Genomic DNA, 13,529 nt, shown 5'->3' with positions numbered 1-13,529 from the left:
TTATGCCACCTCTTTTTCTTTCATCTTCTGTAACTGCAGCGCCTAATTGTGCTCCGCTTATGCTGTTGATGTTTGTGTATTCACTGTGTGGAATCGGTGCTCCGTATAAAACGGTTAGCTGGACTAGAAGCAGCTTTAAGTAAGGAGAACGCTTATAAAGGAGAATATGGCAACCCCCTATAAACGTTGACCACCAATGGAGATGGTAAAAATTGAGTCACTGCAGATTTTGCATTACTTTCAGGGCCCGTTTCCACTATCGTGAATTCGCATGCGTTTGCTGCATGCAAATTCGCATAGCCAATACAAGTGGATGGGACTGTTGCCACTTGTCAGGATTCCTTTGCGGTTTTCTGTGCAGAAAAAATCTGCATGTCAGAGCCATCAGAATTCGCATACCGCTATGCGATTCGCATACAATGTATTTAATAGGGAATTTACATTCGGTTTTGACATGCGAATTCGCATACGATTTCGCATGGAATCAGTGGAAAAGCACACAGGCACTGCCATGGTTAAATTCGCATACATCGTCATCCATGTGAAATCGTATGTGAATTCGCATGAAAATTCGCATATAACCTCATGGGAAATTCGCATCCTCATACGATTTTTTTACCGCAGCGATTCCCACCACACAAGTGAAATCGGGCCTTCATGTCAATTTGAACAGCTTGGAATTGGACACAATTCAAATTTCATTGACCTTCCCTGACCATTGAATGGCTCTCTACTTTTGCCACCATAATCGGGGATGTGGAGTCTGAGTTGAGGAGTCGGAGTCAGAGCAATTTTTGGTACCTGGAGTTGGTGGTTTCATAAACTGAGGAGTCTGAGTTGGATGATTTTTGTACCAAATCCACAACCCTGGTAAGAATTAGACTGAGTGGGAACGATTTTGGGTACCTGGAGTCGGGAATCGGTGGTTTCATAAACTGAGTCAGAGTTGGATGATTTTTGTACCGACTCCACATCACCACCGTTTCAGGAAGAAAAATATTTGCATAATAATCATGGGTGTCCCTACGTCAGGCAAAATGGGGCATCTGCCCTCACCTGGCCAGCTGCTGCTCCCCAGCAACCCGAACCCGGAAGTCGCCCTGGGATGGCAGCAGAGAGAGAAGAGGGAGCGGCGGGTACAGCGGTGGGGAAGGGGGGACTTCTCCCCCCCCCTCTCATCTTGGGGCTCCCCCCCTCTCTCGCTCCCCCCTCCAGAATTCAGTAATGTGGGCAGCGGCGGGACACTTAATCTATTCTCCGACGTGAGTGAGCTCTCTCTCTCTACGTCGCTACGCTGGTCTAGTCCAGGCAGTGGCATACAGAGATAGAGAGCTCACTCGCCCCAGGAGAATAGAGCAAGTGTCCTGCTGCCGCCGCCCACACCTCTAAATTCTGGAGGGGGGAGCGAGAGAGGGGGAGTCCCAAGGTGAGGGAAAGGGGAGGACGTCCCCCCTTCTCCACCGCAGTGCCCATCGCTCCCTCTTCTCTCTGCTGCCACCCCACACCGATAGACTTGGCTAACTATCCTGGGGACACCTATAGACCTGGCTACCTGTACTGGGGACTCCTAAAGACCTGGCTACCTGTACTGGGGACTCCTAAAGACCTGGTTATCTAAACTGGGGACACCTATAGACCTTGCTATCTAAACTGGGGACACCTATAGGCCTGGTTACCTATTCTGGGGGCACCCTATAGACCTGGCTACCTATCATTGGGACACCTATAGACCTGGCTATCTAAACTTGGGACACTACCTAAACTGGGAGATACCTGTCACTAACTGAACTGGGGGGGGGGGGCGGCTCCTGTCACTACCTGAACTGGGAGGCTCCTCGCGCTACCTAAACTAGGGGGCACCTGCCACTACATAAACTATCCAGGCCAGCCAGCCCAGCATCACCGCCACCCAACCAGTACAGAATCACTGTCAAAAAGGCCACAGCATCACCACCAGTCACGCCAGCATTTACTTCAACTGGCTAAGCACAGCCCAGCATCACCGCCAGCCCGGCCACAGCATCACTGCCAAGCCTTTCAGCCCACACATCATTCCCAATCCAGCCAAAACCAGTATTGCCAGGCCAGCCAGGCACAGCAGCCAGTAGAGGAGAATTCAGAAGCCAGGTTAGAGGTGTCTACCATATTAAGGGGGCATTCTGCCTATTTATGTGAAATGCTCTCTATTTATGTGCCTCATGACTGCTGAATTTGTCTTGTTGGGGGCCTCTTGATTGCTGAATTTGTCTTGGGGGCCTCATGGTTGCTGAATTTGTCTTGTTGGGGGTCACATGATTGATTGATAACTGCGAGACTATGGGAAAAGCTGAATCATCATCATATGAGAATAGCATTAAACCTACTTTTTTAGCTTTTTAAAACAAGCTTTTTAAAACAGAAAATAAAACTGGGAGGTTCTAAAAGATGAATACATTTTTCAGGAGTAGGATGGATGAGTTGTTTATCTTCACAGTTTATTTTCAACTTGGATTTTCCATCATGTTCATGTATGAGTTAAAACGTTTGTATTTAGTTTAAATTGCTGTTGGCACTTTGATAAATGACTTTTGGGTTGCAGTTTGGACACTCGGCCTCCAAAAGGTTCGACACTACTGTTCTAATCTAATGTCCCACCATTGCTAAGTTCATATAAATTTGTCTCCACCTGTGACCACACCCACATTCTGGTCCATGACCACACCCATCTCGCCGCACAACATAACTCCATTTTTCGGTGCCGCACACCTTGACCCCACTTATCCACCCCCCCTTTTTTTTGCCCCAGCCCATTTGTATAGGTTTTTCTCTTGTCAGACTCCAAGCGCTTGAGAGCTGCAGCCGCTGAAATTGCGCTCACTGGGTGGTGCCCAAGGAGTCTTTACTGAATAGCTGCTGGCTTACTGAATAGGAAGAGCTGAGATTTGAACCCTGGTCTTCTATGTCAGAGGCGGAGACCTTAACCCAGGCCTGGATAAACTTTAAGTGGCCCGGACTGCAGGCTATGGACCCCCCGGCTGCATTCCTTTTTTAAAAAAATCTGCCCCTGAGAGATGTGTGGCAGCATGTTATGCGTAACCTGTGGCTTGGGTCATGGAGAAGAGGCAGGCAGTGGGGAAGAAGATGGAGCACGGCAGCAGTTGTTATTACAATGCAGCCGCACATTGTGCAGGGGCCCCCGGGGAATCGAGAGCAGCCAAGTGGAGATCTCTAGGGGAACTCGGCAGGGGTCGGGGCCCCTGGGGCAGTTTGCTTCTTTGCCTCATGGCAGCGCCGGCCCTGAGTATTCTAGTCTGTCACGTTATGCTCTGGGTTCTGCATTTAGCCTTGTGAGATTCTGAGTGTCAAATCAAATTTCATATATCACACGAGTTTTGATGTATGAAATGTGGCATTAACCAGCGACATTTCTAGCAATAGGCGTGATGTTGCACTGCTAGACGGAACACAGACAGTAGCGTATCATCAGTTCCCATCCATACTGATATGTCTGTTTGTAATGTACATGGTAACACGCAGTTCCACACTAGTAACGTTGTTGTTCAATGACGAATTGCCTCTGTGCCTAAAGTTGACAGAGCAAACGCACCTCCGAATGTTTTTTCCATTTATCTTTTACTTCCGAAGAAAACAAAAGCATTAAAAGGTTTTTGTAGCTGTAAATTATTATAGCATGTAAAATAAATGGGATGGTGGGAAGAAATATTGCTTAAGCTAGGAACAATAAATTGTGATTCCTGGCTTCATAAAACAGAGTTAAGTCCAAAGCCTAAGACATAAATTCACAATAAAAAGTATTAGTTTCATCAGTTACTGTAGAGCTGTAATTCTCAACCTTTCATGTTAAGATTACCCGTTCTTGGTCTCCTCTAAGCTGAATTGCCCCCTGTGGGTGGGCAAGTGGCCAAAGGCGGGTCGGGCAGCAGAGATTTGGGGTAGGGGGGTTACTTGTGCCTGCTGACAGAGATCTGGGGGCCACATGTCTGCTGGAAGAGATTTGGGGGCCATTACCTACTGACAGAGATCTGGAGGCCGGTGCAAGCACAGTTACAGTCTTAACAAGCTGCACATGCGCAGGACGTTCCCGGCCACTGAACTGTGTGTGGTCGAACTGCGTCTGCGCCAACTGGAGGACTTTTCGGGGGGCGACTATGAAAGATCGGAGGAGGATGGCCTGGGAGCGATAAGCCTGAAGGGGGCTGGAGTTGCCCCTGGTATGTATATTTTTCCCCCTCCCCGTCTCAGGTATACGCTAAGAATGGACGGGGTTTTACGTGTGTGTGTGTATGCGCGTGTCTGTATACAGTATCCATCTTGAAATGAAAAATAGTTTGAAGAACATGCTGTTCTTTCTTGACAAGTGTTTGTAATCAGTACAAGCTTCTAGGTACACGTTATGCTAATACTGTATTACCATTTCAGGAATACTATCATTTTCGGGAATGGAGAGACAGCCTAATGTGTACATATTACATTCTGCGATTGAACTGCAGAGTAAAAGTTTGTCGTGTATTATCATTGAACTTTGTCATTACTGGTGACTCCAAAATACCAGTGATATCTGAGATCTACTTTTCATTTTAACATATTTAATTTTCCTGCTTTTTTTATTACATTTTACATGCATTAGTGTGTGTAACCAGAAGACGACTGTGTTCATTATTTTTGAAGCAAATCAGGAGTTTTGTTTATTTTTATTTTTTTACAATCTTCTCCGATCATCTTTCCTCCAACAAGTAAGGCCTCGTTCATATATTCTGCGTTTGGTGTGCTTGGGAAACGCATCAGAAAACGCATGGACAAAACGCGTACACTTGTACGCGTTTGTATGCGTTTTTAAATGCGTTTGTGTGCGTCTTTATTTAGTATGCGTTTTTGGACACCTGGACATTTCTCAGTTGAGTCACGTTGTCCATCCCCAAACGCATCGCCAAATACGCATAAAAAAACGCATGGTCATGCGGCCATCTGCGTTTCCATTGACTTTCATTGCTATGCGTTTGTTCGCGTTCCGCACACATATGCATGCATCTATGCGTTTCAAAAACGCGTACGTTGGAAACGCATAGAGGTGAACGAGGCGCATAGCAATGCATTGTTTTTGCCCTGCACTAAAAAAACGCACACATCCGCAGTGGGAAAAAACGTACAGCACCGCATTTGATGTGAACGAGGCCTAAACGTACCCCCTTCCTCTTCACCCTGGCCTAGAAAAAAATCATACTTTGTAAATGCCATTTAATAATCTCTAACGACTTCTTGAGTAACCGATCTCCTGCATTTGCCTCTAGGGAGGTTTTTTTTTTTTTCACACGCTGCCCCCCACCTTCCCCAGCCCTGTTCCTATGGAAACTGGGTGTGGTTGTGTGTTAGTCATGCACGTCCGATAATTTAATGGAATTGGAAGAGGATCGGTACCGCAACATGACCACCTGATCGGTTTATGTTTATTTTATGCAAATGTATGCATCTTGTAAATAGACCAATTGTATTAGGAGTTGTGGGCAAAGATGCACTTGTCTCTTGGTCTGCTGCGGCGCCAATCAAACGAGCTTCAGAGCAATATACACCAGTGTTGGCTTTAGAATGGCCGCATCCTGTCCGGCGGTATAACTGGAACCTGGGGGGACACATGGTGGATAATGCGTTGCTCATCGATGCACTTCGCCATGTCTCCCAGGGCTTCTTCAAGGTGACGTAGTTCCAGCTATACTAAAGGACAGGATGCGACCATTTTAAAGCCAGCGCTGGCGTATATTGCCCTGAAGATTGTTTGGCACTGCAGCAAACCCAGAGACAAGAACCAGAGACCGCTGGTACAGAAACCAGGGCTGTGGAGTCGATACAAAAATCTTCCGTCTCGGACTCCTTACTTAATAAAACCACGACTCCAACTCCGACTCCGGGTACCCAAAATGGCCCTGACTCCGACTCTCCGACTCATTAGTCTAATACTTAACAGGGCTGTGGAATTTGTACAAAAATCACCCGATTCTGACTCCCAACTCCGACTCCTCAGTTTAAGAAATCAACGACTCCGACTCCAACTCCGACTCCACAGTCCTGACAGAAACGGCGGAATACCGATGGAGTACCGATGAATCCCCACACATGCCTGTTACGTCTGTCACCGCCGCACGTCGGGGTCCTGGGCCACCTAATCTGCTGTCTCTGCGGTCAGGAGCCGCTTTCATTGGCTCCTGACCCTGCCTATCTATGTAAGCCAATGGGAGCGGCTTACATTGAAAGACAGGGCCAGGGGCCAATGAAATCTGCTCCTGACCCACTCACAGGGCTCTGCCGTCATAGAGACAGGCAGAGCCAGTGAGCTGCGACGACAGACGGCTTGGATTAAGCAGCGAGATTGGCGGGAGCGGCGGAAAAAGCGGATGCGCGCAGCGGCGGCCAATTGAAATCTATGCCCTGCCAGCCAGGTGACCACCAAAACAGGGCGTAGATTTCTATTAGCTCAGTCCTTAACCACCCTGGCGTTACATTAAAATTGCCAGGGTGGCGTGCGGACAGTTTTTTTTCAATTTTTTTTTCTGAATTAATGTAGCTAACTGAAAGTTGGCTACATGATTCACCACTAGAGGGCGCATCTGCCCTTCTACTCCGATCGCCGACGGCTTTTAACAGCAAGCAGAAAATCTCATTGTAAATGGGATTTTCTGCTTGGCTTCCCTCGCCGCCATGGCGATGATCGGGATGACGTCATGGCGTCGGGGGGGTGTCTGATCCAGCCCCATAGCGCAGCCTGGCACTGATTGGCCAGGCTGTGCAAGGGGTCTGGGCGGGGGGGGGCTCCCTTACGCCGCCGCGGCGATCGGACCCCACACACAGCTAGCAAAGTGCTAGCTGCGTGTATTAAAAAAAAAAATATGATCAAGATCGGCTGGAGATATCCACTGCGGCGGTAATGGACGAGCTGAGCTCGTCATTACCGCTAAGGTGGTTGAGTAGTTAAAATGTATCAAACGTGCATATTCAAGTGTACTGCCACAACATTTTATTTGAATTTTTAAGATCCATTTTTGCAGGAAATTCCAAAATTATGGTTAACAATTATGGTTACTTATGAAATTATGTACAGTGGTATGCGAAAGTTTGGGCAACCTTGTTCGTCATTATGTCAATGTTATGATAAAAATTTTTAAATATAATCTAGGAGAGACACCCAATGATATTTGAGAAGTGAAATGAAGTTTATTGGATTTACAGAAAGTGTGCAATAATTGTTTAAACAAAATTAGGCAGGTGCATAAATTTGGGCACCACAAAAAAAATGAAATCAATATTTAGTAGATCCTCCTTTTGCAGAAATTACAGCCTCTAAAACGCTTCCTGTAGGTTCCAATGAGAGTCTGGATTCTGATTGAAGGTATTTTGGACCATTCCTCTTTAAAAAAAAACAAAAACATCTCTAGTTCATTCATGTTTGATGGCTTCCGAGCATGGAACTCACACCACATATTTTCAATTATATTCAGGTCTGGGGACTGAGCTGGCCATTCCAGAACGTTCTACTTGTTCATCTGCATGAATTCCTTTGAGCAATGTTTAGGGTCGTTGTCTTATTGAAAGATCCATCCCCGGTGCAGCTTCAGCTTTGTCACTGATTCTTGGACATTGGTCTCTAGAATCTGCTGATACTGAGTGGAATCCATGCGTCCCTCAACTTTGACAAGATTCCCAGTCCCTGCACTGGGCACACAGCCCCACAGCATGATGGAACCACCACAATATTTTACTGTAGGTAGCAGGTGTTTTTCTTGGAATGCTGTGTTGTTTTTCCTGTATGCAGAACGCCCCTTGTTAGGCCCAAATAACTCAATTTTAGTTTCATCAGTCCACAGCACCTTATTCCAAAATGAAGTTGGCTTGTCCAAATGTGCTTTAGCATACCTCAAGCAGCTTTGCTTGTGCTGTGGGCAGAGAAAAGGCTTCCTCTGCATCACTCTCGCATACAGCATCTCCTTCCATTTCCTCAATAAGTTGCTAACTGCTGAAACAGACAGCTGAAATCTCTGAGGCCAGAAACCCACTAGTAGCGATTTCTAAGCGCTAGTGATTTGAAAAAGCTCTTGCTAATGCAATGCTATAGGGGATTTTTATAAAATCACATCGCTCAAGTGGGATCACACCCATAGCATTACATTAGCAAGAGTTTTCAAATCGCAAAGCGCTCTGAATATCGCTCCTAGTGGGTTTCTGGCCTGAGACAGCTTTCTGTATCCTTCGCCTAAACCATGATGGTGAACAATCTTTGTCTTCAGGTCATTTGAGAGTTGTTTTGAGACCCCCATATTGCTATTCCTCAGAGAAAATTAAGAGGAGAGAAACTTGACCCCCCTTAAATACTCTTTCTCATAAGTGGATTCACCTATGTATGTAGGTCAAAGGTCACTGAGCTTACCAAGCCAATTTGAGTTCCAATAATTCATTCTAAAGGTGGCCACTAACAGTCCAATTTCTAGCGAAAAATCGTTTGAGCGATCAGAAATTCTGATCGGATGGGTTGTAAATAATCTCCATTGGTGGACACGATCGATTATGGACGAGTGAAAAAAAATGTCGTCCGAATGAATTTTCGTCGAACCAAAATTTGGATTTTCTTGTTGGTTGTGTTAGATAGGAAGCAAAGATTGGTTCGTTGATGGTGTAGGGAACAATGTATTACAATATTTCACTTCCGATCAGAATTTCTGATCGCTCGAACGATTTTTCGCTAGAAATTGGACCGTTAGTGGCCAGCTTAAAGGTTTTGTAATCCATAAAATTACATTTTTTTTTAAACAATTATTGCGCACTTTCTGTAAATCCAATAAACTTCATTTTACTTCTCAAATATCACTGTGTGTGTCTCCTATACGATATATTTAACTGACATTTTTTATCGTGACAACCAACGATTTATACAGGGAAATCATGGCAATTGACAAGGTTGCCAAAACTTTTGCATCCCACTGTATTCGTTGGAAATTTTACAGCCTAATGAAAATACTGAGTACCATCCATACTTTACCATTGATGCAATATCTCGTTCATACCATTAGCAAGTCACTGAATGGCTTCACTTCAGAGCAATAGAATCCTTCATTTTCTACAGTGTGATAAACACATCATGAAACTGTCTCACTGCAAAACAAAATCTGCTCTGATTACAGCTCGGCCTCTCAGAATGAATAATGACACTGACATGTAGGTGTACATTTAGGCAGCACACCGTGGCTTATTGATCGCACACAACTTTCCTTCACATTTAAGTAAACGAGGGTCAGCAATCAGTGAGAAGGAGGGCCCAGGGGGCCGCTAAGTGTGCAAGCTTGATGAAAAGTAATGACACATTGAAGTGTAACTCTGTTTACGTAGCACACTGTGGCCTGTCTGTGGCTTCTTGATGCCGGCTTGATACACAATGTCCTGATTTCATACCCTGATCACATCTCTCTTTTTCCCCCTCTCTCTGATTTCAGACTGTTCCCTCTGCATACGGAAGTTCCTGTCATACAAGACACAGTGCCCCACCTGTTTTGTGGTACGTTCCAAACTTTCTTTACTTCAGATGAATGTTTCTCCCCTGGGTTTCTCAATTTGTAGATTTTTGGAATAGTCTTCCTCAGAGAGAACATTTTAATAAGCCTCCAATTGAATTTGTCATTCACATGATCCATTCAGAAGTGAGTTACTCAATACTTGTTTGTTTCAAGGATGTTTTAAAGTTTACGGTTTATTTAAAGAGACACTAAAGCTAAAAAAAGATATTATGATATGATTTGTATGTGTAGTACAGCTAAGAAATAAAACATTAGAAGCAAAGACATAAGTCTAATATTGTTTCTGGTACAGGAAGTTAAGAAACTCCAGTCGATATCTATGCAAAAGAGCCATTGAGCTCCACGATTTTCAAAGTCGCAGAGAGCTCTGTCTTCTGAAGCTTATTATCTCAAGTGTCAGGCACTGTATTTTTTTTTTTTTTTTGCAGAGAACAGTTCAAAAGTTCACTGGCCTGCTCTGTAAAATCATTTAGAATGCTGAGTAGTGTGTAAAATGCAAATATAAGAGAATGATGGAATGTGATTAAAAAAATACAGTATAACTGAAAATAAAAATATGATAATATTTTCTTTGCTACTTATGTTCTAGTAATTATCCGTACTACACAACCAATTCATTATATGATATATTTTTTTTTACGCTTCAGTATCTCTCTAATCATGTTGGTGCTTAAAAGTTTTTTTTTTTCTTTTTTGTTGCAAAAGTTGTTTCTTTCTAAGGCCAGCTATACAGGCTCTGTATTGTTATCTTTTTAGTCTTCATTTATAGAGTCCCAGAAGATTATGTAATGCTGTATATTAAAGGACAACTGAAGTAAGAGGTATACATAGGCTGCCATGTTGATTTCCTTTTAAACAATACCAGTTGCCTGGCAGCCCTGCTGATCTATTTGGCTACAGTAGTGTCTGAATAATACCAGAAACAATCATGCAGCTAGCCAGCTAATCCTATCAGATCTGACAGTAATGTCAGAAACACCTGATCTGCTGCATGCCTGTTCAGGGGCTATGGCTAAAAGTATTAGAGGCAGAGGATCAGCAGGGCTGCCAGGCATTTGGTATTGCTTAGATGGAAATAAATATGGCAGCCTCCATATCCATCTCATCTCAGTTGTCTTTAAAAGGACAGCTCAAATGAGAAGAATATGGAGGCTACCATATTAATTTCTTTTTAAACAAAAAAGCATGCAGCTTGAAACTGAAGTCCGACCAAATTAAGTCGGACTCCAGTCAGAAACACCTGATCTGCTGCATGCTTGTTCAGGGTCTATGGCTAAAAGTATTAGAGGCGGAGGATCAGCAGGACAGCCAGGCAACTGGTATTGTTTAAAAGGAAATAAATATGACAGCCTCCATATTCCTCTCTGTTCAGGTATCCTTTAAAACCTGTCTCTTCTATATGTTTTCAGCAAATCAGCTTGGGTAGATGTATATTGCTCATAGGAGTAATTTCTTCTATACCGTAGTTTAAGCACTTTAAACAAGTTCTGTATGCACAGCGCCCGTGTTGTGAAGTAAAACGCGCTGTGTTTTGCATGCATGAGTTATTACACTATTTTAAATAAAACTTTTCCGCAAGTTTCTTGTCCTCCTACGCACTTCACAGTTCTCACACAGCTCTTCGCCTGTTGCTTGGAGTATACCGCTGTTAAGCGATAGATAGTTAACCCTTGTCAACATTCTTTTCAACACGCACCGGAGATGTGCAAAATTAATGAGAAAAGTAATTGCAACATTTTGGAAGGTGTTTTGTTAAACCAGCTGCAGTCAGGGTGGCCACACTGTGCTTTAAAGGAACACTCCAGTGAAAAAAGAGAACAGTTCAAATCTGGCAGAGGTTTTGGACTAGTCCATCTTCTCATGGGGGATTCTCAGGGTTTACTTTGTTTTCAAAAGCATTTGTAAGATAGTAAGATGCCAGCCTCCCTACTCATTTGTACACTATAATGGCCTCAATTCACTAAGCAGTTTAGACTAGTCTACAAATGGTTTTTAGTCGGTTTGGTGTAATGTTTTAGACCTGTTTTAAGACCTGGTCTAAAATTCAGTAATTACACAATTCACAAAGGCAACCAAGGAGTAACCACGCCCACTTTTTCTGACAGAGATTAGACCAGGCATGGGCAAACTCGTCCCTCCAGCTGTTACGGAACTACAAGGCCCACAATGTGGCTGTCAGACTCCAGCAATGCATTGTGGGACTTGTAGTTCCTGAACAGCTAGAGGGCCAAGTTTGCCCATGCCTGGATTATACCAACTGATTTTTGTTGGTAAAGTAATACTGTGAGGTATTTTAGATGTGAAGGTGGAACCTTTTGAATTAATTATGCAGGAGTTTAATTGTATCCAGAGGAGAACCCATCAGAGGAGAAGGATGTCAGTCATAGCTACTTGTTTGTGAATTGCATTTTTTGATCATTACCCACCTAATTACCAAATGGTTTAGACCAGGTCTAAAAACAGGTCTAAAGCATTTGGTAATAGTGAATTCCCCTTTGTTGCAACTGACCAAACCATCAGTAGACTAAAAACCATCTCTAGACTAATCTAAACTGCTTAGTGAATTGAGGCTATTGTCATCTAGACAACTGCTGTTCAGGAAATGCTTATGAAAACAAGGAAAAACCTTAGGCCCCGTTCACACTGCGCGTGTTTCCAGCCGTGTTTTGGAAACGCGTGCAGGTGGCCGACACGCACGACATCAGACAGTGCATAGACTGCACTGTCTGATGTTCACACTGCATGCGTTCCGGACCTGTGCGGTCCGGGAACGCATGCTGCACGCATTTTTTGCCAAAACGCGTGGCTGTCCAATTCACTTTTCAGTGATGGGATCAGCCACGCAACGCACACAAACGCGGATGGCGTGCGTTCGCATGCGTTGCGTTCCGCACGCATGGCCATCCGTGTTTGTGATGTGGACGGGGCCTTAGAATCACCATGAGGAGATGGACTAGTCTAAAACCTGTTGGTTCTTTTATATTTTACCCGCTTAGTTTTTTCTCTGGAGTGGTCCTTTAACCTCTCTGCGACTGCCTTATACCGATTTGTGACCGCAGAGTTGCTCTGCTGCTCCCCAGCACCGCTATACGGCGTCATCTCGCGAGGAACGAGATTAGACAGGAGCTCGCACAAGCGTGAGCTCCCATCACTGTAAACAGCGGGCACCAGCGATCAGCCTGCCAGCGCCTAAACAGCGCTGGCAAGCTTTTTTTTATATATAATAAATAAAAAATAATGTATATAGCGCTGACTTCTTGCGCAGCACTGTGCAGAGTGTATTGTCTTGTCACTAACTGTCCCTCTGATGGGCTCACAATCTAATCCCTGCCATAGCCATATAACGTAATGTCGTGTAGGGCCCATTTAGAGGGGGGAAGGGGGGGGGTAAAAAAAAAAACATTTTTGCCTTTTTTAATAAAAAAACAAAACATAAAAACGGACAATCGCAGCAGCAATCAGAGACCACCAAAAGAAAGCTCTATTTATGAGAAGAAAAGGAGGTAAAATTCATTTGTGTGCCCAGTTGCATGACCGAGCAATAAACCGGTAAAATGGAATTGTAAGAATGGCCTGGTCATTAGGGGAGTATAAACCTCTGGTCCTCAAGTGGATAAAGGAACCCGAGGTGTGAGACCTATGGAAGCAGCCATATTTATTTCCTTTTAAACAATACCAGTTACCTGGCAGTCCTTCTGATCTTTCTGGTCGGTGGGGTCTAAATCACACACATGGAACAAGCATGCAGCCAATCTTGTCAGATTTCTCATAGACCTCTGATCAGCATATTCTTGTTCAGTCTATGGATCAGCTGGACAGCCAGGCAATCTGCATTGTGTAAAAGGAAATAAACCTTTCAGCTTCCATATCCCTCTCACCTCGGGTTCCCTTTATGATCAATACGCATCTCCAGGCAAACTTTTCACTCTGGATAGAGAGGAAATAAGTTGGATTCTGTGCCTGGGCTTTATAGCT

General features: G+C 44.3%; 1 protein-coding gene across 6 annotated transcripts in view; it reads left to right on the top strand.

Annotated features, from left to right (window-relative positions):
* RAD18 (RAD18 E3 ubiquitin protein ligase) overlaps positions 1-13,529 on the top strand; it is a 618,600-nt gene that overhangs the window by 47,167 nt on the left and 557,904 nt on the right. For all 6 annotated transcript variants that reach the window (XM_068252779.1, XM_068252778.1, XM_068252780.1 and 3 more), the window contains exon 3: positions 9,474-9,535. In XM_068252779.1, the coding sequence (XP_068108880.1) occupies positions 9,474-9,535 (62 nt within the window). The remainder of the gene's footprint in view (positions 1-9,473; positions 9,536-13,529) is intronic.

The sequence above is a fragment of the Hyperolius riggenbachi genome, chromosome 9, assembly GCF_040937935.1.
Source record: "Hyperolius riggenbachi isolate aHypRig1 chromosome 9, aHypRig1.pri, whole genome shotgun sequence".
NCBI classification, from domain to species: domain Eukaryota; kingdom Metazoa; phylum Chordata; class Amphibia; order Anura; family Hyperoliidae; genus Hyperolius; species Hyperolius riggenbachi.
Note: the sequence above shows the minus strand (reverse complement) of the source record. Positions and strands in the feature narration are given on the sequence as shown.